General features: G+C 38.0%; 4 protein-coding genes and 1 pseudogene across 6 annotated transcripts; 2 read left to right on the forward strand and 3 right to left on the reverse strand.

Moving 5' to 3' along the window:
* Positions 1–309: 309 nt before the first annotated feature.
* cbr1l (carbonyl reductase 1-like) lies at positions 310–2062 on the forward strand. The gene is made up of 4 exons (XM_076979502.1): positions 310–684; positions 1021–1201; positions 1331–1454; positions 1555–2062. Exons 1-4 carry the CDS (start codon positions 396–398, stop codon positions 1792–1794), a joined length of 834 nt encoding a protein of 277 aa, XP_076835617.1. The 5' UTR covers positions 310–395; the 3' UTR covers positions 1795–2062.
* A 1141-nt stretch (positions 2063–3203) lies between these two features.
* tgfb1b (transforming growth factor, beta 1b) lies at positions 3204–10069 on the reverse strand. Of its 3 annotated transcripts, none has more exons than XR_013122031.1 (8): positions 8607–10069; positions 5738–5998; positions 5534–5611; positions 5279–5426; positions 4942–5092; positions 4709–4819; positions 4485–4604; positions 3204–3609 (listed from the first exon to the last, which is right to left on the reverse strand). XR_013122031.1 is itself a non-coding variant. In XM_076979501.1 (7 exons), exons 1-7 carry the CDS (start codon positions 8956–8958, stop codon positions 4557–4559), a joined length of 1149 nt encoding a protein of 382 aa, XP_076835616.1. In that variant the 5' UTR covers positions 8959–10067; the 3' UTR covers positions 3669–4556. The 3 variants fall into 3 exon arrangements, 1 of the variants encoding a protein (XP_076835616.1); XR_013122030.1 differs by having other exon boundaries at positions 4397–4604; positions 8607–10067; XM_076979501.1 differs by lacking the exon at positions 3204–3609 and having other exon boundaries at positions 3669–4604; positions 8607–10067.
* Positions 10070–10692: 623 nt separating this feature from the next.
* Positions 10693–12420, reverse strand: b9d2 (B9 domain containing 2). The gene is made up of 4 exons (XM_076979503.1): positions 12177–12420; positions 11716–11818; positions 11461–11586; positions 10693–11374 (listed from the first exon to the last, which is right to left on the reverse strand). The coding sequence occupies exons 2-4, from the start codon at positions 11801–11803 to the stop codon at positions 11061–11063; spliced, it is 528 nt and encodes a 175-aa protein (XP_076835618.1). The 5' UTR covers positions 11804–11818; positions 12177–12420; the 3' UTR covers positions 10693–11060.
* Positions 12421–16563: 4143 nt separating this feature from the next.
* On the reverse strand, positions 16564–27846 carry LOC143482300 (odorant receptor 131-2-like; annotated as a pseudogene).
* Positions 19979–21908, forward strand: diablob (diablo, IAP-binding mitochondrial protein b). The gene is made up of 6 exons (XM_076980368.1): positions 19979–20084; positions 20404–20530; positions 20648–20767; positions 20958–21068; positions 21189–21285; positions 21499–21908. Exons 1-6 carry the CDS (start codon positions 20047–20049, stop codon positions 21699–21701), a joined length of 696 nt encoding a protein of 231 aa, XP_076836483.1. The 5' UTR covers positions 19979–20046; the 3' UTR covers positions 21702–21908.
* Positions 27847–27893: the final 47 nt, after the last annotated feature.

The following is a 27893-nucleotide window of genomic DNA, read 5'->3' on the forward strand; positions in this document are numbered from 1 at the left end:
TAGTTCCATTTACATTTGCAATGTGGTAGACGTCTATTCATATTTCATATACACATACATTTTCATGCTTTATTTGTGCCTTTATTGAAATGAAAATGTATTTCCAGATTTGAATGATCAAGTTCATGTGATCATGCTAAGGTTGTATCAAAACTGTAATTTAAATGCTATTCGATTAATATGCTTTTGCATTCCGTGATACTTCAACTTTCAACTTCCATAGTCTTTTGCTACATTGTTCTTCATGCAGGCGTGTCCGTTGAATTCAAACCCGGTTATTTGTATTCGTAAAGCGATTGGCTCGTCTGCTTGGTCTCAGCACACGTGACTAACAGGTTCCTGCGGCGTGGAAAATCTGCAGACATTGGACTTGAGGATTATCGCACAGGGCAAACATGTCGAAAAAGGTTGCTGTAGTCACCGGGTCTAATAAAGGCATTGGACTTGCCATCGTTAAAGGCCTGTGTAAGGCAGGGTTCGGCGGAGATGTTCTTGTCACTGCCAGGAATGAAAAACTGGGAAAGGAAACCGTAGAACTCCTGAAAGCCGAGGGCTTTGGAAATGTAGTTTTTCATCTACTCAATATATGTGACCAAACCAGTTGTTTGGAGCTACGGAAGTTTTTGGAGACAAACTACGGAGGCCTGGACGTTCTCGTCAACAACGCGGGAATCGCCTTTAAAGGTTAATGTCGATTTAAGGATACATTACTGCATCTTCCTATGTACATAACGCCATGTAAATTAAAGTATTTTATTAATGCATTTATGCATTATTTCCTCCAGAGGGCAGCTTGGCCAAAGAGGGCAAATAGGCTATTACTCTTGTATAGAGGTAGAAGGTGAAGAGATAAATCCTTCTCACACTTCTTATATAACGTTTTAGGTTGGGTGGTGTCAGTGGTGTTCAATTCCCAAAAGTTGAAATAAAATTTAAACCACTACTTTAAGCTATAGGCCTATGTTAATAATTTCTCATGCAGATTTTCCAGCAGTAAACCTTATTTTATATCTCTTTTAGTGAATGCAACAGAGCCATTTGGTGAACAGGCTGAAGTTACCATGCGAACAAATTTTTGGGGAACGCTGTGGGTGTGTCATGCCCTCTTTCCCCTGCTGCGGCCCGGTGCACGAGTAGTCAATGTATCCAGCTTCGTCAGCAAGCGATCCCTTGATAAATGCAGTCCTGAACTACAAACAAAGTATGCCTTAAGTAGAAATTTTACACATAAAAACACTTATTGCTGCCTTCCACAAGTGACCGTGAGTGATTTTATGGTCAGATGTGGTGATTGTGTTTCATCTGTAGTGTGTGTGTGTGTGTGTGTCAGGTTCCGTAGCACAGAGCTGTCAGAAGAGGACCTGTGCGCGTTGATGGCAGAGTTTGTTTCTGCCGCACAGAATGGTGATCATGAGATCCAGGGCTGGCCAAACACTGCTTATGGAGCCAGCAAGGTATGACAACATGACATCACTACAACTGTCTAATGATCAGATACAACTGTACAACAGAACAGTGTAAACGGTGCCTAAACTATTGCCATGATTTATTTAGATTGGTGTGACAGTGCTGTCAAGAATCCAGGCACGTGTTCTTAATGAAACCAGAGCTGGAGATGGCATCCTCCTCAATGCCTGCTGTCCAGGCTGGGTCAGAACAGACCTGGCTGGCCCAAATGCCACCAAGAGCCCAGAGGAAGGAGCTGAGACCCCCGTTTATTTGGCTCTGTTGCCAGAGGGAGCCAAAGAGCCTCATGGACAGTTGGTTTGGGATAAAATTGTGCAGGAATGGTAGTCAGAAACGCAACAACAATTTACAATCTCTTCTGTTCCAACCAGAAATTTTAATTTAAAGGAATCATAAACTTGCCTGGGAGAAAAATACAAATTTGTAATTTTTATGAGGTGACAATGATGATGAAAGCTTTTCTGATACAGTTCAGAATGAAATTATGAAAGGTCAGAGCATAAATAGTGACTACAGAATTTGACGATTAATCTCATACCCTCATTTTGACTTAATAATGAAATGTTTAATAATAAAGTGTTCATATGGAATGGTATCACTTGTGTTGCCAGTTTGTCAACTTTCTGATATGTGACAAATGACTAAATGCAGAGCCAGCTTACAGATTCATCTCGTCAAATATAAATACTTAACTTCAGATTTTAAAAAGACTGTTGCATGCTAATGTTGTTATTTGGGTTTTTTTGCACTCTGCATAATTGAAAGCTGCTTTCAGTAACCATAGTTTTGCATGGTGTTTTTCATTTCCTTAAAGGGAAGCACCAACTTCTCCATTCTGGTATTTTGGTGAATCCTAGATGGTTACACTTTCCAGTGTGTTGTGATGTGCTTGGACTGGTTTTGGTTGTCAAATGGCTCAAAGACAAACACATTTATAATTTTATAACATTTGGCTCAAATGCATCGCAGACTACATTACTATTACCATGTGTCATCTACTGCTGAGGTTGTTTCAGAAACGTTGCTTATTGGGTGCATGTATACCTTTTATTATAAGTAGAACATATTGATATAATCCTGAAAAGACACACAGCATTCCCAAGTATAACTGGAGTCTCAAAGTATCACAGAGATAAAGTATCAGGATAGCTCTGTGAGAGTATTACAGGTTAAAATTGTAATACAGTTGTCACTGTGTGCTGGCCACTCAGCAGGAGGGACACACCCTCTCACTCACACACACACAACACCTGCTCTGTTCTCAAACACCTACTTATTAATCACACACACGCACACACCTGTTCCTTGTTTGTCCTCCTTTGTTTCTCCTGTTATTTAAGCCCACAAATACCAGCCGTCCTGCGGCACAGAGCTGTCACCAATACCTGCATTGTTGCTGCATTAGCTTATTTTCAAGTATACTCAAGTTATGGAGAATAAAGATTCTCTCTCCCCTCTCTTCTCCTTTCCCGTGTCCCAACAGTAAAACAGGACTTATGATACTACATGAATTTTTTTTCCTTTACAGAAAAAGGAATTCATTAATAAAACAAATATTTAAATTTAGTTGCTTGATGGAATCAAGACTTGGCAGAACATGAGGTTGTTTGGTCCTAAGTGATTCTAAGCATCGCCTTAGTTGTTCAGGTTTTACAACAAACTAGTTAACATTTTGCAGTTGTCCTGTTTAAGGTTATTGTTTGTTTGTTAAAAGAAAACAATCTGCAGACTCTGTTTTCATTTTCACTTTATTACACTGCATGTAGTTTTTAATGTAGAATAAGATTTTTAAACCCTACATTTTATATTCTATAGTTTTGTATTTGTATGTACCTTAATAATGTGAAGTAATTCAATACACATCTGCCTTGGAACTAGCATTAGTAGCATTACTACATGTTTTGTGTCATCAGGTCCAATGTCTTATTGTAATATGATATAAAGAAAAACAATATTCTAGTTTCATTAGACTCATTTTAAATATGACATTTAGGATGTAGGACCTGGTTCTGCAGAAGGATGAGGTATAATTAAGAAAAGTCATTTCCATTTTTTTTTGTTCTGGTCATATCAGTCAACAGCACCCCATGAGTCCATAATCATCACAAAACATGTTGACAGGATATTTTGTTTCCTGAACACCTGCGACAGATGATGAATATAACAATGTCAATGTGCACATTTCTATGAGAGAATAAGGATAATAGCACACTATTTACATTTAATTTGCATACATTTTGTAAAACACTAAAAAAAAACAAGTCTGGATGAAGTGGAGGACAGTACATTTAATTAAATATGAAGAAAATAATCCACAGTAGTATGTGTTGTTTTAGGATTTTTCTTCATTCAGAACTGTATGTATGTGTAGCAAAATCATTCTTGCAGTCACCTATCTGTCTATGTATTGTGATTTGATATACAAAATGCATTACAATGCTCTTTGGAAAAACGTAATGCCCACATGCAGGCAAAGTAAGAAGTGCTGTAAAGAAGTGCTCTATAAATATAGAGCTGTCAGGGTAATAATCCTCAGACCAAACATGTATGGAAACTCTTCTCTGTATTTTCAATATCTTCTCTATTCAGTCTCATGGGTTACCATACATATAAGTACTAAGGAATGCTTTGGTTTTTGCAAATTTTGCGGTGAACATTTTATGACTTAAACACTTTTTAATCACAGCTTTGAGAACATAAAACAACATTTCAATAGGCTACTATTACTGTCTGTTACCAGGTCCATGATCATAAATTGTCCATATAAATGATCCCGATTATTTCGCAAATGCAGGAAGTCCAACATTCAGAGAAATTTCCATGGATTAAATATATTAGATTCTACATAAGTCTACAGGTTTATCAATGAATGGTCCACATGGCCACAATTTACCTGTGACAATAAGAAGGAAGTTAAACTTCCACAAACCTAAAATCAAAAAGCGTAGTGCTCCAAAAATGATTCTTCTGAACTCATTAAATTATGCTCTACATCCATCCATGCACATCTCCTGTACCTATAGTTTTCTATGGTGCTGTGTCCTTCCTTCTCCACGCAGCACTTAGAGGTGGAAGACCAAGCAGTCTGCTCAGCTACATTTGCAGGTTTTCACAATCATATTTGAGAGTTGTTCCACCTGTGGAAATGCAGTTTGTGTTTCAGTCAAAATGATGCCTGGTCACATTAACTTATTCATTAGTCTAAATACATAGCAGTGTAGCATAGTGTTTTGATACTAGCCTTATGTTGCCTCCCAACATAGTAGAGGATGGGTAACGGATCCAGGACCTGGGGCACACAGCAAGGCTGGGCTGAGGCGCCAGGGTTGTGATGTTTATACAGCGCCAGTACCTATTGGAATTATATAAACAACTCCTTACAAATGACATCAAACAAGCCTTGCATGGTAGTGAACGAGGTTAGCCCAATAATGTTGTTTTCACTTTTATTTATTTGTCTATGGGTTGTATTACCTGCGAGTACTTATTTTCTGAATTCCAGACATAGGAGCAAGAGCCAATGCAGTAGTTTGCGTAATAGCCTGAAGGTTCATGGATCCATTTCCAGCCCAAGTCCTTGCGGAAGTCTATATAAAGTCTTCTCACACAACAATTTTCTGACTGCCTGGATAAAACAAAACAGTGTTACTTGTGAGAGACAATGAGTCCTCTAAAATTCAAAGAACACATTTTACAAAAAGCAATATTTGGCAGAAGAGCCTTATCTGGCATAAAGCATTTAAGAAATATGCATTTGATTGTAATTCTTTGGTGATATTTTCATATGGAATGGAAAACAAATGGCCTCAACTCAGAACAAATTTCATCCGTTACAGCTTGCCGCTTTCTTCGTGAACTGAGCTGACTGTGACGCTCCACAGGAAGTGACATCACTAGAATGTGTGGCTTTTTCATTCCCTCCTGTAGGGCTGCTATATCTCCTCTTTGAGTGGGCAGACCTGCATGTCAGTTAGCACTGGTTAGTGGAATAGTATTATAAATATAAGTATATACATATGAGACTTAATGGCATTTTTTAATATATATATTTATATATATTACAAACCTGATATTACAAACTGAAATGGTTTGCTAGCCTCCCCACAACCACAGTGCAGCTTCACCTGGAATGCTTGCTCCTTATCTGTGACAAAAACACCAACTTACTAATCTAATATAGCATGATTTACAATTTATTAGGATCATCTCATTGTAGCCTAAAATTTTAACCGTATAAATTTGATGATACTATTGCGTTAAATCAACTTACCAGGTTTCTGCAGCCACTCTTTCAGAGTGTGCATTACATCAAATGATATCCACTTGTTTTTTAGGTCAGGGGTGATGACATGTGAATTCAAGTAGCGAGCCTTGTCCCCAACGCCGTGATACAGCTCTAACCTTTGATCTCTGTCAGGAGCTATTTTATTGTCCCTGATGAGCAGTTGGAGCTCAGCTTGAGAGAGGAGGTCTTGGCCCAAGACGTCCTTCATTTCAGTGATGTTGAACAACATCACTAGGTTATTGTCAGCTGAAAAAGACAGAGCAGCTTCTAATCACATACTGCAGGGCAACAATCTCAGTCATTGCTTATGAAAAGGATTTTTAGTAATATGGTAGTCTTTCAATCCAAAATCTTTTAGTATCAGTGGATCATATGATCTTCACTTCCAAACTTCACTTCACTTAGTGCTGTTTCTGAGATCAAGAAAACTGTAGTCTTTTCAACCATTTTGTCATTCATATTTATTTTATGTGATTAAACTGCCAGCAAGCACAAGTAAGTTGAAGGGAAGGAAAATAAATATTAATCATGGCCAACGAAAACTATACGGACTGTACAATTGTTTTTTTTTTTTTTAAGCAAGATGTAGAGCCTACCAAAGTAAAAACTAAATAGACCTTCCTTTATCAGTGTTTAGGAATATCACCATCCACCCAATCTCAATCAGAACTCCTTGTTTATGTAACATAATAGCTAAACGTATAGAGAAAACAAGCAATTAATTCAACCTCAGGTGAATGAACCATAGCGTTTCAGTCTCAAACATGGCATGGTAATATGTTACTGTCTTGTACATTCATCGTGACATGGTCTGATAATAGTTTTTTTTCTGGGGTCAACTTTAATATTTTTATTTATATGCTTGCTGTATATGCTTGCGTGAACTAAACACTCTTTCATTAAGCTTTCTTTAATTTCAAAAGCAGTGTATTAAAGAAGAGAAGCAACATATGAGGGAGGATTTCAGCATATGTAGCCAAAGAGAAGAGAGACAAACCTACTAGGGAGATATAATTTACGTTTGTTTTATGTAATTACGGTGCAAACTCACTGCTGGGTTGGCTAGAGAAAAAGACACAAAAGCATTCATAGCAGTGAGGGGTGTTTTGATTCTCGAGTGTTGGCACTTCCTATCATTGTGAAGCACAAGTCATCAAGCGTCGGACTGTTCAGCTACTAACAGGATGTGAGCTGGTTTTAGACCATTGCGAGATGGGTTAGTTCTACCTTAAAGATGATGTGTTGTTGCCATAGTAATAAGAGACAGGAGCAAAAGACAGTGTATAGGGAGAAAAGAAATATGGAAGCCATAGATGGAAAGAGCTGGTCTTTTCATTCTAAGGATGATGCCATGTTCTCTTGGTTTAAGTACTAAAAATAAATGAGATATTTAATCCCAGCCGTGATGTACATTTGCCAAATATTAGGATATATCATCAAGAAGGATATTCTCTTAGGAGATGCTACAGACTAGAAATAGGCCAAAGGTGATATGTGGGGTTTAAGGCTTGGCAGTATGCCTAGTGTTCACCGTCTTTGCCAGTGTGAGCCCAAATTATCCCTGTATCTGACAGTAATTGCACATTAGCCAGCCCTCTGAGAAAATGATCCAGATTATACCACACTGTACCACCACAGAGCAACGCATTAATTCACCCTCTTCAAATAGCAGGGTTTCCGTGACTCTACCATATTGCTGTGTGTTAATGCAAGGGCACAAATTTTGAGAAGCTTTCTGTAAAGATAGTGTGTAATGACAGGAGAGGCAAAAGAGGACATGAAAGCAGGGGCTGTTAAAGGAAGAGGTGGAGGGAAGTATGCAAGCGAACTCCGTCGATGGTGGACACTGTCAGTGGTTTCCCCAGAGTTGTCAATTCAGAAAACCAACACCAAAATAACCCTATGCACGCCAATCCAAGTCTAACAGTCTAAATTACATACAGCCTAAAACAACCTTCCCCACTAAGTCTTAGGTCAGGGCTCTAAATTAACTTGATTTATGAGTACTTGTCATTGTCACAACAGTAGTATTTGGACAGTTTTAAAGTAGTGAAGGTAAAAGGTACTGAAAAATGTATTTGTGCTGTCACACTCTGTTAAAAGTAAAAGTATTTTATTCTTAAAGGGCAAGTTATTTAAAAACAAAATCAGACAAAATAAAAGTTTAGTTTAATAAGACGTTTAAATATATATATATATATATATATATATATATATATATATATATATATATATATATATATATATATATATATATATATATATATATTTAAACTTCTATATATATATATATATATATATATATATATATATATATATAGTTTAGTAGCAATGTTTAACTGTTGATCCTCAGACCAGCTATAACACACATGAAACACACATATCTGTGTTAATGACCCACACAAATAAGTAAATTAACACTGAACTGTTCCAATAATTCTAATTTTGTCCTTCTGGCCATTCCCTTCCAAAATTCTTCTGGTCAAAAACAGCATCAAAAAGCAGAAGTAGTTGAATAAAGATGTGACAGATGTGTGCTATGAGATAAGGAGGTTCAGTTGCCCAGAAGACTCTTAATGCAGGATCTGAGTCACATGCCAACACCCTCTAAGCCTTCTTTCCTTCCTGTTTGTGGTCTGCTAAACAGCACACTCATCAAGCCTTAGGCATTTTCTATTGTTCATAGCATCCATTCACTTATTTGTCAAACAAGTGTGCATATCTTGCTAAGATTTTTAGAGAATTATTAAGGTTGAAAATATGTTCCCTTGTTGGAACAGACTTATATATTATACATTGTGGTAATGCATTATGTGGATATGGTGATGTAGCCCTACAGTTGGGATGTACTCACTCTGGTTCCTCTGGGTCATGATGAACTTGTGAACCTCTTTGGCAAAGTACGCCTCCTCCTCTGCCTCCAAAGAATCCACGTCGTCATCGTTCTCCCTCGGCTTCACGCTCAGCTCCACGGTGCTGTTGTAGACGGACAGCACGTCGTCCGGCACGTCGTCCCCTTCACCATCCTCTTCCTCCTCGGGCTCCTTGGCCAGCTGCAGCTTACTGAGGATCTGTCCGCGGATGGCCTCGATGCGCTTTCGTTTCACCAGCTCTAGGTTCAGTGGTTTGCAGGTCGACAGGGCACGGCTGTAGCATGCACATCCCATAAGGCACAGCAGTGCCAGCAACAAATGCTCTGCCCTCATGGCCCACACCGGTGATGCAGAAGTACGTGATAAACCCTGAAGAAAGCTCTTTGAAGTTTGAGAAACGTCAAGAGTGAAAATGCTCCACAGTAGCCTTTAAAACATATGCACGTTTAACACTGGTTCCACTTCAGTATTCCAAAAAAACAATAATAATTCCATTGACCAGAGGTGCCTTTCCTTGAACTGCAAACTCCAGGGTGAAAATCAAAGTCACTACACCAGCAAGAAAATGCTGCCCATATCCGTCTTACTTGCAGACAGCTTTGTTGTCTCAAATAAACAGTGAAGAACTTTCAAATGAAGTCTCAGAGATCCAGCATACTACCACACAGCAAACTAGAGACAACCTCAGAATATACCTCCCGCTTACCACACATTATTTAGAGTACATAGAGCACACTTTAATGATACTGTGCTTCGTATGATTACAAAAAAACAAGGCCATTATTCCATATTATCACTAATTGAAACTCTTCTTTTACGTGCTGCCTCCTTACTTCATAAGCATCATTAATGCTCAACTTTTAGGTGTAAAAGAGGAAAAGGAAGCAGCACAGCTTAGCAAAATGACAACACTTCCTTTACGGCAAAGCAATTTCCCCATTAAAATTAACCCCTTGTGCAAGACAAGTCTTAATAAAGTGGTTCGGTTTGCTGAACAAAGTATCAAAATCTTGTGCAAAGAAAACACACTGAATCAGGATTATTTCTGTTAACTGGTTACAGAATGGGCAACATTCAGAACTAAAGTGAAAAGGTTTATAATAAAATCATTATAGAGTTCAAATTATATAAGAACAAAACATTGCCTTATCTGATATATACATAATACTACAGCAGAAAGTTATTGTAGTCTTTTTAATTACAATGAAAACATTAATATTAACTTATCTGTAAATATGGCTTCCAAAAAAACGGTGGTTTACAGAAGATAACGGTTTACTCTCACAAGAAAACGGGTTTTTCCACATTGAATTAGTGAAGACAGCAGCACAACTGCAGCTAGACACTGGCCGACATACGTCCTCTGCACAGACGATCTCTCTTGCTCCCTCCTTCCCTTCTGGTGCTTTTTTTTCTCTCATCAGCCATTGGTTCAAAAATGGAGAGGAAATTAGATGTAAACAGGATATGATAACAATCCTCCATGATATATTTCTAACCATCTAAAATTGTAAGTCAAACAATAGTTTCAGAATATTGCTTCCATTTTAAAAACATGATTATATGGAAATGGTAACAGTGGTGAAGCAATGTCCTCTGCATTCTATTCTGAGAAGAGTGGTCAACTAGAAACATCTATAGCCTAACACCTACCTTCAATCAGATGCTGTCTCCTCGTTGTCTCTCACTTGCTCGCCTTAAAGATAAAGGATTCATAAGAGTATAATGTTCCACAGGACAACTCAGAAACCACAACTGTTTTTTCAACTTTCTTTTTTCCTGTTGTAACAGTGAGAGATTTTCCACACAGGAAATAAGCGCATTACCATAACTTTTCTCTCATCATCATGAAAACATGGCGAATTAACCATGCAAAGTAAACAAGAAAACAGCTCCAGTTAATCAAAATCAATTTTGCTGATTTAGTGTTAAAAACATTTCCATATTGTAAAAATACTGTACATATAAGTCAATTGATGTGAATAGCAAATTTTGTATGGTTATTTAGTTTATCTTTTGTGGAAAAAGAGTAGGCAAAAAAGTACAATAAAAGACAATCACAACAAAAACAATCATAATATTTAATAATGTGAGAACAGAAAGCAAAATAATGATAAAATTGTGTAAAATGAGTACAAAATGATGAAAAGATTGAGTCATATTAAACAAAACATAGGGGGGGTGGGTGATGCAAAACTTATCACTGCCCCCCCTTGCAACAAATTCCGACTAAGACTTTTTTATTTTTCTAACTGTCCCCACAGAACTGTGGTTTGGCTGACTTTCAAACCTAGAGCTGCCCTATATTTGGAGAAACCACAAATCCACTGCATAAGTAACCCTATCATTCTAATAAAAATATTGTTCCAATCAAATATCACTAACTATTCCACCATTCCACTATTTTACAAGTGCTTATTAGCAACACTTTACACTCAGCTCTCTACGCCATATCTGTCGAAATGCCGCAGAATGATGCAGAGGTCCAGTTCTACTGTGCCCATGGCAACAGTGTGCAGTCTGTATCTGTCCGCTCCACTGTAAATGAGGTCAGGAGAACGAAGTTGAGGGCCTCCCCCAACAAAAATCTGGGCTAGCTGTTCCTGCCATGTTCCCAGTGGCCTCCACGTGACACACTGCAGACGGTGTTGCCCAGGGCTGGAGGGTACATGGCAGTGCCCATAACCATATAGCTGACATCTCCCATAAGAGTCTTGATGCCAAACCTGGAGGTGAAGCTTTGGCCAACCTAGAAGAGAAATCCAGGTAGATGACACAAATGCTTCCTTTCAATGTAATGCTCAAATGTATAAATTCAGGATATTGCAGCTATACCTTGAAGACCTTTAGTGGTGTAATGCAAGTCAATTGGATGACTCCAGTATGCCATGTCACCAATCTGGGGCATGTCCACCTGTGTCTGTCCTTCCCTGAGACCAGACAGGAGCTTCCATGCTCCTCCTGATATCAAAGGAATGTAATGATTGTCCATAGAGCAAATAAAACTCAGCCGTGAGAATAGTACAAAACAGCAAAAATCTTTCACATCAGGATGAAGAGGACTAATGAACGTGACATGAGATTAACCACCTGCGTGAATGCCCCACTTGCAGAACAGGCTGTTCTGGGGGAAACCACTGGCCCCAATGATCTGCCCAATTATATGCACCTCTGCCATAAGATGTGTTTTGGTCTGAAAAATTAACAAAGGTGAAGAATTAGAACTTTCCAACTTTACACTGCACCTGAGAAAATGGGTATGTAGCTTTTTATTCCCATCATGCAACTGTTGCATTTGACATTTAAACCTTAAAGCCATGAAAGTGAGTACCAGTGTTCAGTCATGAGTGATACATGCCTGTTCTTGTACATATGGCAAGCATTACGTCTAAAGAAATCCAGTGGAAGCCTTAACACATACGGCTATTTAAACGGTATAGTCAGCTCCACAGCTAGCTGGGTTAGCTACTCTTCAGCTAAGGCAGCTAAGCCGTTATTTAAGCGTCTGGCTAACACAGAACCACTGTATGAATATGACAATGCACACATACCGCAGCCTGGTCATTAAGCAGAGGTGTGTTAATGGTGACCAATGTGATTTGTTTCAAATCAGGTGTCTATATTTGTGGTTTACGAGTATTATAATATTCCCGCAGTAACTATACTTATAAGCTATGCTTGTTTACGCCTTTGGTCGGTCATTTCCTTAGCGACGCGTTTCTCGCTCTATGGCGCTGATGCTTGTGTTGTGATCAGCTAGCTCGGCGGTGCCACCTAGTGTTCACCGATCAACACCAGCTTGCCCCTGATTTATGACAACGTGACTTAGTTCAAGGTTTATCTCTACTCTAAAAGGTAGCTGACAAAGGCCATACGTCTTTAAAAAGAAAGTTTATGTTAAATTGTAAACGGTGTGGGAACTAGTGATGGCAAAAGTGGGGCTTTTGGGAGATCGAATCAAATGAACCAATTGATTCGGAAAATGATTCAATCTTGTGAAACGTTCGAATCATCACACGCCACAGTGACATCTAGTGGGCAACCAGGGTATAAATCCACACCACAGAAACAGAGTAATGTGTTTTTAATGAAATATGACATGAAATATTCCCCCATACCATATTGTGTCCATAAATAAATTGTAGTCTTGAAAACATTTTGCAGAGAACAGGGTTGTTTTAATAATTAAGATGTATTTGTCATTATGATACACTGTTAGTCAGTGGATTGATATAGCTGACATTATTCATTTTACATTGCAAGGTAGGGAAATGCTTGTGTAATGCTTTATTTATTAAACATTACAAGTAATCAGTTGTAATCACAACTGATTACAAGTATAGATAGATAGATAGATAGATAGATAGATAGATAGATAGATAGATAGATAGATAGATAGATAGATAGATAGATAGATAGATAGATAGATCTTTATTGATCCCTTTGGGAGGTTTCCCTCAGGGAAATTAAGATTCCAGCAGCATCATGACAGTAATAGAAGATAAAGATTAAAGAGATTAAGCTAGTACTAATAATAATAAATACTAAAAAACAATAGGATATAAAGAGCCGAAGAGGTATTGCACATAATTTTTGTTATCTGTTTAAAATGTTATTGCACTGGCTATGTTATAATGAGCCTTTAAGTTATTGCGCATAGTCCGGTTAGTGTTTTTGTTGTGATCAGTCCGTTTTCCTGTGACCCCTCCTCCCCTGCAAAGAGGAATTGTACAGTCCACTGGCATGAAGAACAAATTAGTTATTAAACATGTAAAGTAAACATTCTGATCTCAGACCAGCTGCTTGAACTCAGGGTTGCCAACTTTTCAAGATCGCTTGGAGTGAGATTTGAACCTGGAGTGGGTGGCGAGGCGAGTGTAAATTGTTGAGCGGGGGGGGGGGGGGGGGGGGTGGGGTGGCGAACGTTACTGGGGCGGTGTAAAATGGACACAAATTAAGTATTATATCGCGATCGATCGATCGCCGGTGGTTGATAGATATAGATCTTTTCGGCATGAGATATCGGAAGTGTGGCGTGAGAGCGTGTGAAAACGGTCGAATGCGTGTGTCTCACGCTCAATGCGTGACAGTTGGCAACCCTGTGAACTTAAGTGCAGACTAAAACGCGCTAAAAGATTCGAAACGTTTCGAAACTTCGTGACGTAACGAAACCCGTTTTTGGAACAGTCACGTGACTTTCCCGTTTTGATACAGACTTCGAAACAGTGTTTCGGAAGACCGTGATTCAAATGAATCGATTCAGTTCGATTCCGCGTTTCGAATTTGACATCACTAGTGGGAACAATATTGACCCTGAAGAAAGACAGGATGCTCATGCGACATTTACATTTACAAAATTAGCAGACATTCTTCTCTAAAATGACTTACAACAATTAGTCTCCCTGGAACAATTCCTTGTGCTAGTATACTAAGCCTGATTGTAAGGATACCAACATGCTAGAATGCAGAAACGTAATGCAAAAACCAAAAGAATGTTTTCTGATCAGATCGGATGATTAAATTGAAGGGTTTGACATTTACCATGGCGAAGCATTTTCATGCTAATTGACGCTGCATGAATGACATCTTTTTGTGTTGTGAGTTGTTGCTGTGGCAGCAGTGAAGTTAGGATAAAATAGTTGATCTACTCTCGTGAAACTGTACAAACTTCTGGAAAGGATGTTCTGATTTAAACATTTTCCACTATACTTTTTCAACTATAAACTGGATACACCTCCTAGAAGGACTTTTCTTATACAGTTGATAAAGGACCTTGTTCGGAAACACCCTGACTATCTCCATTGTCCATCTATCTCTACGTCATCTTTTACTACAGTGTGCAGCTACATCCACTGCATTTGCTCACCTGGAATATATTAAATTTTTTATTTTGTTATTGTAAGGGACCATTAGAATTAATTAGTAAGTAAGCCAGTCATTATCATAAAATAAATAATTTTTATTTAGGGTAATAATAATAATAATAATAACAATAATAATAATAATAATAATAATCTTTATTTGTATAGCACCTTTCATACATACATGTAACTCAAAGTGCTTTACAGTATAAATAAAAAGATACATTAAAAGGAGACAAAAGACAAAAAGACAAAAAGAAAATATTAAAAGAAATTAAAGATAAAAACATTAAAATAACATAAAAAGTAAAAAAGTAAAGTAAATAAGATAAAACTATTAAGATAGAGTTTCTTAACTAAAAGCGGATATAAACAGGAATGTTTTGAGACTGCTCTTAAAACTATGCAGGGAAATGCAGAGATCTACATGCTGATAATATATTTTTGTCACAAACACCAAGATACTAATCATCCACACCTGATCCTCATTCCACACACTCCCTTTTTAAGCCCACATGTCCATGCAGTCATGTCTGTGCGTTCCTTGTGCCGTCTGGACCTGCTGGATGTCTTCTGCTGTGCTACTGTTGACTAGGCCAAGTTGAAGTGACTTTGAGAGACGAGTGTGGCTTTGTGAGCATGCGGCATGCCTCCTCGTTCTTCTTTATTCTACGTTGACTGAGCTGTTCTGTGTCTATCATAGAAATGGACAGTAAAGAGAACACGGCACCTCTCTGTCTGCTGCTTCTGTCACCCTGTTACAGGACCTTTACCACTATAGCACCACTGTCCTTCCCATGCTACGTGCTCCTCCAGCCAAAGCTTTGCCTTTAATAATGCTTTTCTAATAACAGAATGAGAGCTATGAAAACAATTCTGAATATTTAATGTGATATCTAATGAACAGATAAGGGAGCTGGCCATGTGGGATACTTGTTTAAGCCCTCTAGACTTGAACTCCTACAGAAGTGTCAGTCATCTAGAATGAAACAACAACTCAAAACACAGTTTTGAACTCAACCAACAGTTTTTTACATTAGATGTTATATTTTTTAAGCATTTATGTTGGGTATATCATGGTTTCCCATTCTCCTTCTCTGCACCAATGGTCGGGGTGCAATATTCTATTTTATAATGACTGGCTTTCATGGCCCTTTATATAAATAACTTGAGACTAAATAGTCATTAGACCATGTTAATCTTTAAAAATTCTTCTAAAAATACAAATTAAACAAAAGAAAATTAAATAAAGACATGCTCCAAGAATGGAACCAAAGCTTCTGATGCACCTTTCAGTATTGTTATCTTGTGGCTGAGTGGATGTGAAAATTGCCAATGCTGTAGACAACATTACTTTTGACACTTACTCTGGTGACCCACCAAAAACCTATTTTAAAATTGAAAAAATTTAAGTCTTATCTGCTTTAAGACCTATTATTTTTTTTTAATCAAATTCAAATTCTTCTGGACTGCAAGCAGGTATGAATACGTTTTACATTTACGGCATTTAGCAGACGCTCTTATCCAGAGTGACTTACAACAGTGCTTTGCATCTGATCACAGAATTCATCCTAGGTAATAGTACGGATAGGCCAGAATTCAAGATACCATTGAATCAGACTACTACTAAACTACAGGAGTCAATGTCATTACCTAGTGTTTTGCAAGTTAAACGTTTGCCAAGAAGCACAAATAACCATAGACAGACATACAATTTAAGAACAACAGCAAGTGCAGAGTTAGTACACATTTTGTGTGTGTGTATGTATCACATACAATATCAAATGCTACTTCAGAGTCATGCAGTCTGGCCAGAACTATACCTGATTGTGGAACACTGTTGATATGTAAATAACAGTGAACATTTTCATTTCAAGCACATCTTTGGTAAATTTTTAAGTTGTCTCTTTTTTATTAGTAAAGGAAACATTTACTCTTTACACAGGGTTATTGTTACATAATTTAAAGCAATGATATAAAAGATAAAACATTTAACACTATCCTAAAACCCTGCACAACATACAACATGCATTTCTTCCATAACAATGCAATAACACAACCCTTTCACCATGCACAAACAACTTGCAAGCAGATTTGTCTTAGTATACCACTTCCTTTGCATACGCCTCTCTATCAACACATTTACATATTGATCCATAGCACAGCTCTCTCAAAATTGCTAAACCCAACACCACATCGTTGTGTCTGCGTCATCGCACCCGGAATGTCAACCGAGGTCAAAGTTTCCTCCCACCGCAGTGCAGAAAGTACTGGCAGAACACGGGCCTGAAGCTCTCGTCCCGCAGGCCGTAGACGAGCGAGCTGAGGCAGCGTGGCAGGACGAGCACCACCACGAAGATGAGGAAGCGCAGCTGCGTGTAGAGGACTGCAGCTGCACGTAGAGGAACGACATGAGCGAGAGGCCCAGCTGGAGCGCGTGTAGCAGCACGGTGCGCAGAGCCTTCCGGGCCACCGAGCGGTCAGCGGAGGCGGCCCGCGCCTGCCGCAGGATGGCCACGTAGGTGGAGAGCAACACCGCTGCCACCGCCACAAAGAGCAGCACGTTGAGGGCCTGGCTTTTGCCCTGCTGCCAGGGCGCCACCAGGAGCTGCTCGATGGTGCAGACTGTAGGAGACAAATAGAAGGACGGCTCTGCGAGGAGGAAGAGAGCAAGCACATCGGTTAACACACTGACCACACCCAGCACCCATACCGTCGCCACAGCCGCGCGGGTGCGCTGGGCCGTAGCCAGCTCGCCGTGCCGCAGCGGGAAGCAGATGGCCGTGTACCTCTCCAGGGACATGACGGCCAGGTTGAGTGGCGCGTTGACGAAGGTGGTGGCAGACAGCAGTACAATGAAGGCACAGGCTGCCCTCACTACCAACAGGTAGAAGATACCGAGCAAATAGAGGACCATGCCAATGAGCAGGTGAATGGTGTCGTTGAGAAGCATATGAGCAAAGAGAATGTAGCGGGCCGTCTCACGGAAGGTGGACTTGGTCCTGAGTGTGAATAGCATCATCATGTTGATGTAGATGAAGATAGCATGGATGGACAGCACCAGGATCATCTTAAAGATTCTATCCTCTGTGATGACCGGTTTGATGGCTTGCATCTGCACTATAGTCAAAGGTCCAGATATATTGTCCATTACAATTCCTGGATAATGAGAACAACAGAGAGATAAAATTCCTTGTAATTAATTTAGAAACAGAATTAAACGTTCCAGAAAGTGAATTACAAATCAAATTAATGTTGTGTAAAGTAAAATATCCTCAAATTATACAGCACGTTGTACATGACAGCAATGTACAGTATGGATTAAACACAAATGTAAATATAGAATTAAACATTTTAAAATACCGATTATGCATTTAAAGTTACTCTTTAAGTATTAAGTTGTCTATGAGTCATTACCTTATAGTATATTAAAATTTGGAGATAACTAAGTGTACATCATGCATTAGACTTGAAAGATTTTAAGCCCAGATCTGTATCTGGTCGTTAAAAGCCTCATTTTTAATACCGCATTGCCCCCTCAAGTCACTTGCGTCTTGAGACTTTAACAGCTATAAATGAACATGTCAATCAAAAATGTCCCTTGACTCTTTAATGTTGATCTTCTAACAACTTCAAATTTAGTTTGGTTATGATGTGGTAGTGGAAACTATTTAATATAGAATTTAAATATAAATATAATAATTTATATATATTTATATATAATTTAAATTAGAATTGATTGATTCATTTCCAGAATGTAGAATTGGACATTCTAGATTCTGGAAATTAATGTAATCATGGAAATATACTTTTTAACTACTAAATGTGTTGCTCTCTTAATTATTCCTCAGTTTATTCTAAGTACTTGATGCAGTCATACCCACACTAAATTACAAAACAATTTGTACTGAGAGTTTGAAAGTGTTGAGAGATACAGTAAGGATGAAGACAAAAATGAATTTATTAACTGTTACTTAACTGAGATCATAAGATATGTAGAAAAAAACTCAGAGAACCATTTCTAAAAAGCTAAAACAAGCTAAGACAACAAGTACAACAAGAAAACAAAAAGGTATTTTAAAACTTCAAAACCTTAATGTATTTTTAATGATTTCATGTTACTGTTCAATTTCCTGTCCAATCTGACCCAAATAATATGACTGTGAAAGTATGTGATGGTCTTAATTTCATTCAGGTCATACAGTAACTGTTTTTGAACTGCCTAATCAATGTGGATACAGTGAGTTGAACAAGAGTATGTAGACTTTCACATACTGTATGATGAAATACATGAGGGAATATTTTTCAGCCTGTTTCATTAACTTTGTTTTCTGTTGTTTAACAAAGATTTCTTTTGTGACCCATAATCCCTAAGGTAGAATTACAAAGCAAACCCACAGGAATTGTCCCCTCATTTCTTGAAATCACCAATCGCATTAATTATTCAGGCTTGCCTGTTAGTTTTTGTTTTTGCTATTGTTATTGTCTTTGTTGTTTTAATCTTGTTTAATGAGGTAATATTCCAATCATAGAACAGTACATTTCACGATAAAGGATTGTGTATATCTTATTTCTATTTTCTATCCTATTTTCATGTATTTTTAATGTAAATACAGTACTTTTACAGTCATTTAATTAATGTAATTTACATTTACAAAAATGTCAAACACATTATAATTCACACATTATAATAATTTCTATTTTCAGGAGATTCCACAGATTGAAGTAGATACTTCATCTCAAAAGCTTTTTGCAGTAGATTTCACCGTTTCTTAAGGGTTGCTGAAACTACAGAAACTGTAACAGATGCACGCCCATATATACTGGATCCGTCCCTTTAAACCTTTCCTCCCTTTGCAGTCTACCTTGCTCAAGTGGCTGCAGTTGAGGTGGCCGTGTCGGTTGCAGGCTCTTGAGGGCGGTGTAGACCTCGTTTGTCCCTGTGCACTATATGATGAGTTACAGGTGTTTTGGTGAATCCAGTTCCCCTATTCCCTGCTTCCCATAGCACTGCACTTGCATGAAATCATGAGGCAAGTTGTATGTGGCCATAGATTACTACATACTGTATATAGTGCATACTGCCCTCAGTATATACAGTAAACTGCATAATGGTCCCACCCACTTCTCAAAGATATTCTGTCACTATTACATGACACTATCAAGATAGCACTGGCTGTGTAATGGAATATATGTAAATTAGTGCAAATTAGTAGTTGTATTATTGTATTAATTTGTTTTTATTGGTGTATTATGGATGTCGCAGCCTTGCTAAGTTGTGTAATAAAGACTTTAAACATTTGGACCTTTTGTTTCAGACACTAATTACATGGTTAAATTACATAGCAGAGTATTTAAAAGTATTTCTTTAATTAATGAATTAATTTCATTTTGTTCCGTGTGTAACGAAACTTAACGTAACGTTTAATAATGTTTTCTTTAGTAACACGCTCTAAAGCTGAATATTCTGCCTACAATTAGCTTTTCGTCATTGGTTATTTTTTATCATTTATGGAGATGGGGTGAACGCGTACTTCCGGGTTGGGTTTGGTAAACCAATATGGCGCTGTACAGGAGAAAGGCAGTGGCTTTTGCTCGGTATGTATCTTATTCATTTGAAAAAGTCGGATGTTAATGTGTTGTAAACATTATATTTGGTAAAATTCATGAATATAAAACAATTACGAACATTACAAGCCTCAGAAACGTGACATACTAACTTTAAATCTGCATCTGTTACGCCTGTAAACAATGTTTCACCTTTCTTTCACTGGCTGTTGTCCGTTCAGTAATAATTGGCGTAATTTAGTCCAAATAAGTGTTTTTTGGATTAAACCAAGTCATCTGAAGCTGTGAACCTATTCATTTTATCTAAAAGTCGCAAAATCTGAACACTGTAACGTTATTCCGTTGACAGCTGCGCAGCAAGCTTGGTGAACGCCACCAGAATGCCCTACAAACTTGTAAGGCTGCCGTCATTAATCAAGAAGAACTGGGTTTCCTTAAGCATCTATGGTGGTCTGTGTGCAGTTCCTGTCGTCCAGGTTAGATGAGTAAAATGAGTTTCAGCCTTGATAACCATTACAATATGTTTTGCTGCTGTTTGTATTTATCTTAAAGAAGGCATATCTCTTACGATTTCTCTTATCTATCACAAACAGGACAAAGTGTCCCATGAAGCTTTAATCCGTAGAGCATCGTCTCTGGTGACTGACAGTGCCAACACTTTCCTGTCTCAAACCACTTTAGCGCTAGTGGATTCTCTCACTCAGTATACCAAGGTGGGTATGCATTACGCCTGTGCCATACGCTCATTACTATGAATTATAATAAAAACAATTATTTTGAATGAGTTACTTGTTTTTTTTTTCTCTTATGTTTGTGTGACCTAAAGGTAATGCCTTTTTTAGGGTAATATTGTTTAGCTTTGTTATGTCATGATTTAACTTTCTTTGTACCTTCTCTCTTCAGGCAATACACACACTCATAAATGTTCACAGAGACTATGTGGAGAATATCAACAAGTTAAACCCTGCTGAAGAAGAAGCAATATGGCAGGTTATAGTTCACCAGCGCAAGGAGGTAACAACTCACAATATTTAGCATTTCAAGACTGCACAAGTGGTGCCTAATAGTATTTTTAAATGATAACTATGTCTGATGCTTCCATTTAATCTCAATTAATATTTCTGATTTGACTAGCTCATTGACCGAAGGGAAAACTGCAAACAATTTGAAACAAACTGGATGATTGCAACCAACCTCTCACAGGTGGCTGCCGAAGCAGCTTTTAATGCAGGTACAATGTTTATTATACAGTAGATGTTTAGGTTTCTGGCTTCTAAAATATATTTCTGATATGATGACAGGCTCAACATGCTGAACACATTCAAACTATTGGTCTAATCTGTGATGCAGGGAGACTCGTTCAAAAAGTTGCACATAGGTGCTTCATCGTCATATAAAGTTTGGATTTTCCATGTGACAGTATGTTGGCCTGCATTTATTTTAGGAGCAGACCACGCTTCAGCAACGACCCAGAGTAACCTGCAGATGGCACAATCCCATGTAAAACAGGCTCAGCTACACTCCCTTGAGGCAGAGAATGAGCTGAAAGACTGCAAAGCAGAAGACAGCAAGAGGCTGCAGAAAGGTGTCTCTACAATGATGGGAGAAGAGGAGGAAGTTCCAGAAGCATATCTGAGAGAGGACTAGTTCATGATCAAGAGTTCATGAAGACACATGCAACGCTATATCTCCACCACTTCAGTACTAATGGCTGCTTCTGTGGTTGGGGAAAAACAAATATGTATATTTTTCCACAGAATTTTAATGTGATCTATTTACAGTGAGACAAAAAATGGAAGAATATTTGGAAGCATTATGCACAAAATAAATGCATTGTTAAGACTTTTATACACATTTTAGAGGGTAAGGGTGCTTGAATTATTTTTAAAGTAATTTTGGTAATATTGTCTGGTTGTCAGGATCCCTTAATTGATCCTAACCCTTGACAGTCCAAACTCCTATTTACAGGAACACATATGTCTGAAATATGTAGACCCTGTGGATAAATTGTGATTGTGCATGAAAGAAGGAAAATAGTGTTATATAAACCTAAAACTACAATATGGTACTGTAGGCATATATGTATATGACTGACATTTTTTAATTTAAAATAATTAGCAAAAATGTACTGATTATAGCTTTGAAAGAAAAAAAAAGATTTGCTTGAGCTTCTAATGTTGACCTAAAGGGGGAGCTACATGCTTACTCTGAAGCTTCATGGGACTTGGATAATAAATACAAAGTAGTGTTCTCACAAGAAGTGCAATTGTGAACACAGAAAACATCTGTTATTAAAACTTCCTTACACTGGTTGCATACAAAAACTGTACATGTTCAGTTGCATTTATAGGAATACACTGGAGATCAAAATTAGAGAACAATAAACACTTGCTTTTTTTCAGAAATAATGTAATCTACATTGATCAACATTTGAGGGATTTTTTTGTAAGGGGTACATGCCACTAGAACAGTGTTTTATAATAAACAAAGTCTATCACCATAAAACCTTTATTTTGCAAAAAAACATCATAATTACAGAACAGCAATGATTGTAGCACAGAGTAAGATTACAGTTTTCTGAAGGTTACAAAAGTCAGTAATCAGTAGGACGTCTACAGGTCTTTGAATGACTTCAGCATATCTGCAACCACAGGGCATCTCCAGTCTCTCACACTGCTCTGGTGTGATTTGGGTCCACTCTTCCAGTCTCTTCCACAGTTGTGTGAAGTCATAACTGTCACCAAGGATTTTCCAGAGGTTTTCTATTGGGTTTAGATCAGCACTCTGGACTGGCCATTTCATTGTTTCAATGTTCTCAGTTTCAAGGAATTGCTTTACCCATTTTGCTGTGTGGCAGGGTGCATTGTCCTGCATGAAAACTGCTGGCTGATAGAGTGAACACAAGGGACTTATTTACACACTTTGGGTTCAGTCTTTCCACAGTTTGTTGACAATGTTTCCCATCAGACCTGAATAAATTTAACTTGCTTTCATCATTAAAATGAAATTTTTTGTACATTTTGATTTCTGCTGCGACATTTGGATGGTAGGGTCAGAATTTGGCATCAACAATGTGAAAGCATGGATCCATCCTGCCTTGTATCAACGGTTCTGGCAGGTGGTGGTGGTGCAATGGTGTGGGGGATAATTTCCTGGCACACTTTGGGCCCATTTGCACCAATTGTACATTGTGTCAATGCCACAGCCTACCCGAGTATTGTTGCTGACCATGTCCATGCCTTTGTCCCACTGTGTACCCATCTTCCAGCAGGAGAACGTGCCATGTCATAAAGTGTGAATCATCTCAGAGTGGTGGGGCGGCATGGTGGTGTGGTTGTTAGCACTGTCACCTCACAGAAAAGTGGTCTGGGTTTGATTCTCTGTCCGGTCCGTTCTGTGTGGAGTTTGCACGTTCTCCCTGTGCCTGCGTGGGTTTTCTCCGGGTACTCCGGTTTCCTCCCACAGTCCAAACACATGCATGTTAGGTTAATTGGTCACTCTAAATTGTCCATTAGTGTGTGTGTGCGTGTGTGTGTATGTGGTGGACTGGAGACTTGCCCATGGCGTACCCTGCCCTGATGCTGGGATTGGCTCCAGCCCCCCGTGACCCCGACTAGCAGGATTAAGCAGTAATGATAATGGATTGATGAATGGATCTCAGACTGCTTTCTTGAACACGACAATGAGTTCACTGTACTTGAATGGCCTCCACAGTCACCAGATCTCAATCCAATAGAGCACCTTTGAGATGTGATGGAACGGGAGATTCGCATCATGGATATGCAGCCAACAAAGGTAATTTGGAGTTTTGTTTCAGACCAACCCATTCTTTATTTTTTCTTGTCACAATGTACACATTGAGCTGTTCACATGCTATTCCTCATTTTCTTCTCCTTTTCATCAACGTTTCAGTGTCTTCATGTTATCAGCCTGTTCGTCATCTCAGAAGAGAGGTCCCTCTGCTCATGGTCCCTCTTTGCCCCTTGCTCATTTGCCTGCGATTTCACTTTTTTTCACACATTTCCCAGTGTATTCCAGCCATACCCTGCAACAAGACTCCTTGGCTAATGTAGTAGTAGTAGAATAGGAATTCAAAGTACAACAACCCAATGAAATACACCAATAGCAGTAATAAAAGTAAAGCAATTATTCCTGCATGCTTGGCATAAAAATGAACTGAGCATGCAGTAACTAAAGGACACATTCATGCACCACTGACCTTCAATAGGTCTCAGCTCTGATGCGTGTAGCACGTATTAATGGCAGTTTGTTACCCAAATGCTCTGCACCAGTGGGAGAAGTAGCACAATGGGCTGGCTATGACTGGGGTTGTCTGACCTTTCTTAATACTTTTGTGTGAAAATAAAGGTCATTTATTTGTATTCCGGGGTTTTATTTGTTTCCTAATATAGAATTTTCATGGAAATAATGAACTGTTTGTGCAACATTTAGTTTAATTAAATATACAGTATTTTCCCATATTTTTATCCTTTATGGGATAAATAAAGGATGAACCACAAGGTGGTGCAATAGGATAAATGTTAACACAATTTCTACCATGTTTCCAGTAAAACAGAGTCTTAGTATAGCTGAGAAATGCAGTGTAAGCATAAGTTACTATTTCTTCATTAATTGACTAAAATAATTTACCTTTTGACTAAAACAAAAGGTATGGAACTGGTATGTCATGCTGTTTCCACATTAAATAGCAAATATCATATTTTTGCATCAGTTTGGGTTGTTTACGTCTGAAGAAAACACTGAAGCTAATATGTAAATAGAAGTTGAAAAAGAAGAAAAGAAAAATAAGTGATATGAAAATGCTTAAAAGCAAAGCAACATAAAATGTATTAATTGAATGAACATTTAATAAGTGCATTTGGAGATATGTGAACGCACCAAGGCAATGAACTGATATCACACTTTGAGGTCAGGCCTGGAGTTTTAATAACTAAAAGTGTAAATACATTGGTTCCAGTTAACAGTGCTTCTCTTCTAAGTCTAATTCTAAACACATTGGCTTGCTGAATGGATCATAACACGTTATCACAGTTTATGTGCTCATTGCTCATAGCATTATTACATGTCTTGTGAAACTGATGCTCTCCAAATGGGTTCTTTAGTTGTCACCATTAGTGACCATGCAATGTCGAGCACAATTAAAGCGATATCAAAATTAAACTAACATGCACATACTAGCAACTGTATGGGGAAAAACCTAGATCCATTGAGCTTACTTACAAACCAAGAAAAATATAATAAATCTAGGATTAGTTTAAATGAAATGTTTGACTGTATTTTATTTAAAACTAAATAAAAAAAAACTATGATCAACGTATGCAATATCTTTGAACACAATGTTTTTACAAGGTCAAAACAAACACACTGACGTAAAAACATACAATATAAAGAACTGACTAGATCACATTCTCTTCTCTACACCTGCCTTTTTCATGCATGCAATAGCATAGAGCATTTGCTACTGTGACCTTTTATATGTTTCTGTGTTATCAGTGTAATACAACATATTCATATAACATATTTCATAGCAGCCATTTATTTTAATTGATCCTGCTACGCGTTGATGAGGTTAAGACACAGAGAACTGACACTATGAACTTCCTATTTTAACAGTCTGCAAGGACTCATGCAACATTCCTGTAGCAGGTTACACCCTCAGTGATTTTCTTGATGGAAAAAGAGAAAAAGAACAAAATGAGGAAAATAAGCGCGATGTAAAATATTTAGCTCTATGAATGCTGAAGATTATAGGAGAGAAATTCTGACTAAAAGGAAAGCGCTTTTGTGACTGTGATTTTTGAGCAACTGCACTTCATGTGGTCAAGATTGTGGCCATTTACTTGGTTCTTAAAAGTGTTTGTGGAGATTGATGTGGAATTGATGAATGGTGTAACATTTATACTTTGAATTTTAGACATATGTGACATTACTGTCAAGCACTTTAGAGTTGAGTCAGTCCAGAAAGTGCCATGTTGCTAATAAGGAGTCAAACCCATACAAGAACTTACAGTTATCCATTTAAATACAGTCCCCCCAAAATAAATAACATTTCTGTTGATGCAAATTAAAGTTCTATCTCACCATATAATTGCCAGGCATTCCAGTGAGACAGTGCTTTTAAAATATTTTATTGGTGTGGTAAACATGTGACCTTGTAACTATATTATCCAGATAAGTGCCTAGTTTTTTCTCTGGATATATCCAACACTAGCTATACATTTCCCTCTGGGTTTGTAATTCTAGGTACTAGATGGAGGAAGATGAAACTTTGAATACAAATTCAGGGGAAAAGATGTGAGTGAAAAAATAAATAGATGACAAGCATCTATTTAAAGCTATGTTTTATTATTATTTTTGCAAGGATGGACCTGGGAGCAGAAATGGGTAAGAGACCCTGCTGAATGGATCTATCTCATGCCTGTTAAAGAGGATTTGATTGGTCCATTTAAGCTGGTGAAAGAAACAGATCCTCACTGAAAGAGGATCAGTGTGCACCATGTTGTGGGGGATCTCGTATTGTTTTAAAAGAGCTATTTTGGTAGAGGATCCTTCAGTGAGTGACATGAGTGTGCTGGTGTTGCAGGTCTATGAAATGATCTGGCCTAGGTAATCAAGGACAATCTTGTGCACGGACTCTTTGTTCCTAAGAACTTGGTGGCTAACTCGTTTGGTTTTCTGAACTCATGAATATGTTAACTGTGATATTGTCAGAGCTGTCTGCAATGTGAATTTCCACACTGCACTCATACCATCACATTTTTCAATACAGTGTATAACACCAGCATTACCCAACAATAAATCATGGAAAAGCACAGATCTGTGGGGAGGTGATTTCTCTCATTTTGACCTTGAAATGCAGATAAACAAGTCAGAAAGAGGCTGGTTCCTGGTCAATTTTACAATGAATTAATGGACACAAAAGAAAATGCTGATGTGATTTTTTAAGGGAGGGGCTTTTTTCCATCTTCAGCCTTTGCCAGGATTAGACTAATTTGTGCACACCCCAATCAGACTTGTGCTAAGGGGTGGGGGTAGGGTGAAGTGTTTTTGGTATGAGTGAGGCACAGATTGAACAGCGGGTGGATTCATGAAGTGGGAACTCTGGGAGAATTAGTGTAAGGGTATGGGGAATTATGTCTTATTTTCACTCAAAATTAACAGCCATTCTTGGAACTGGCTCTGAACCAATGATAGCACAGTCCATGCAATTGTGCAAAAAGCAATGTACAAAAAAATGAAACTTGACAATCTGGGCAGTTATTGTTATTTTGCAATATTTTGCTTATTTGTACAAAATTTAATTGGAACTCCATTTGTATTTTGTAATACTATTCCAACTTTAATCATACAGAAGAAGGAAAAATAGGTCGTTCTCTCTCCGTCTCTGTGAAAACACTGTTAAGTGACTCTTCTTAATGGCCCTGTCCATCGAGGTCCAAAGACGTATACACTTATAATATAATCTTATATTATATTATAATATAATATAATCTATACTTATAATTCAAATAATACACTTTTATACTATAGTTTATTGGATTGACTGGATGACATTGAATACACTGCCACCCAGTGGACTTAACAAACTAACACTAACACTGGACTTAACAAATCGCATTTTATGAAGCAATATACCAGACCAGATCATTAATAAATTTACTTACATTTGTCCCTGGCACACAGGCAGAAAACTCCTCATTCAACTCATAAAGGGTCAATTCACCCAACTGGGGCTGCTAGATGTTATGGACCTGCATGTGCGTGACAAAGGCTATTCTTAATGTCATCCAGTCTATAAAGCATATCACTGGAGTAATA

This window comes from Brachyhypopomus gauderio, chromosome 18 (genome assembly GCF_052324685.1).
Source record: "Brachyhypopomus gauderio isolate BG-103 chromosome 18, BGAUD_0.2, whole genome shotgun sequence".
Classification (NCBI taxonomy): domain Eukaryota; kingdom Metazoa; phylum Chordata; class Actinopteri; order Gymnotiformes; family Hypopomidae; genus Brachyhypopomus; species Brachyhypopomus gauderio.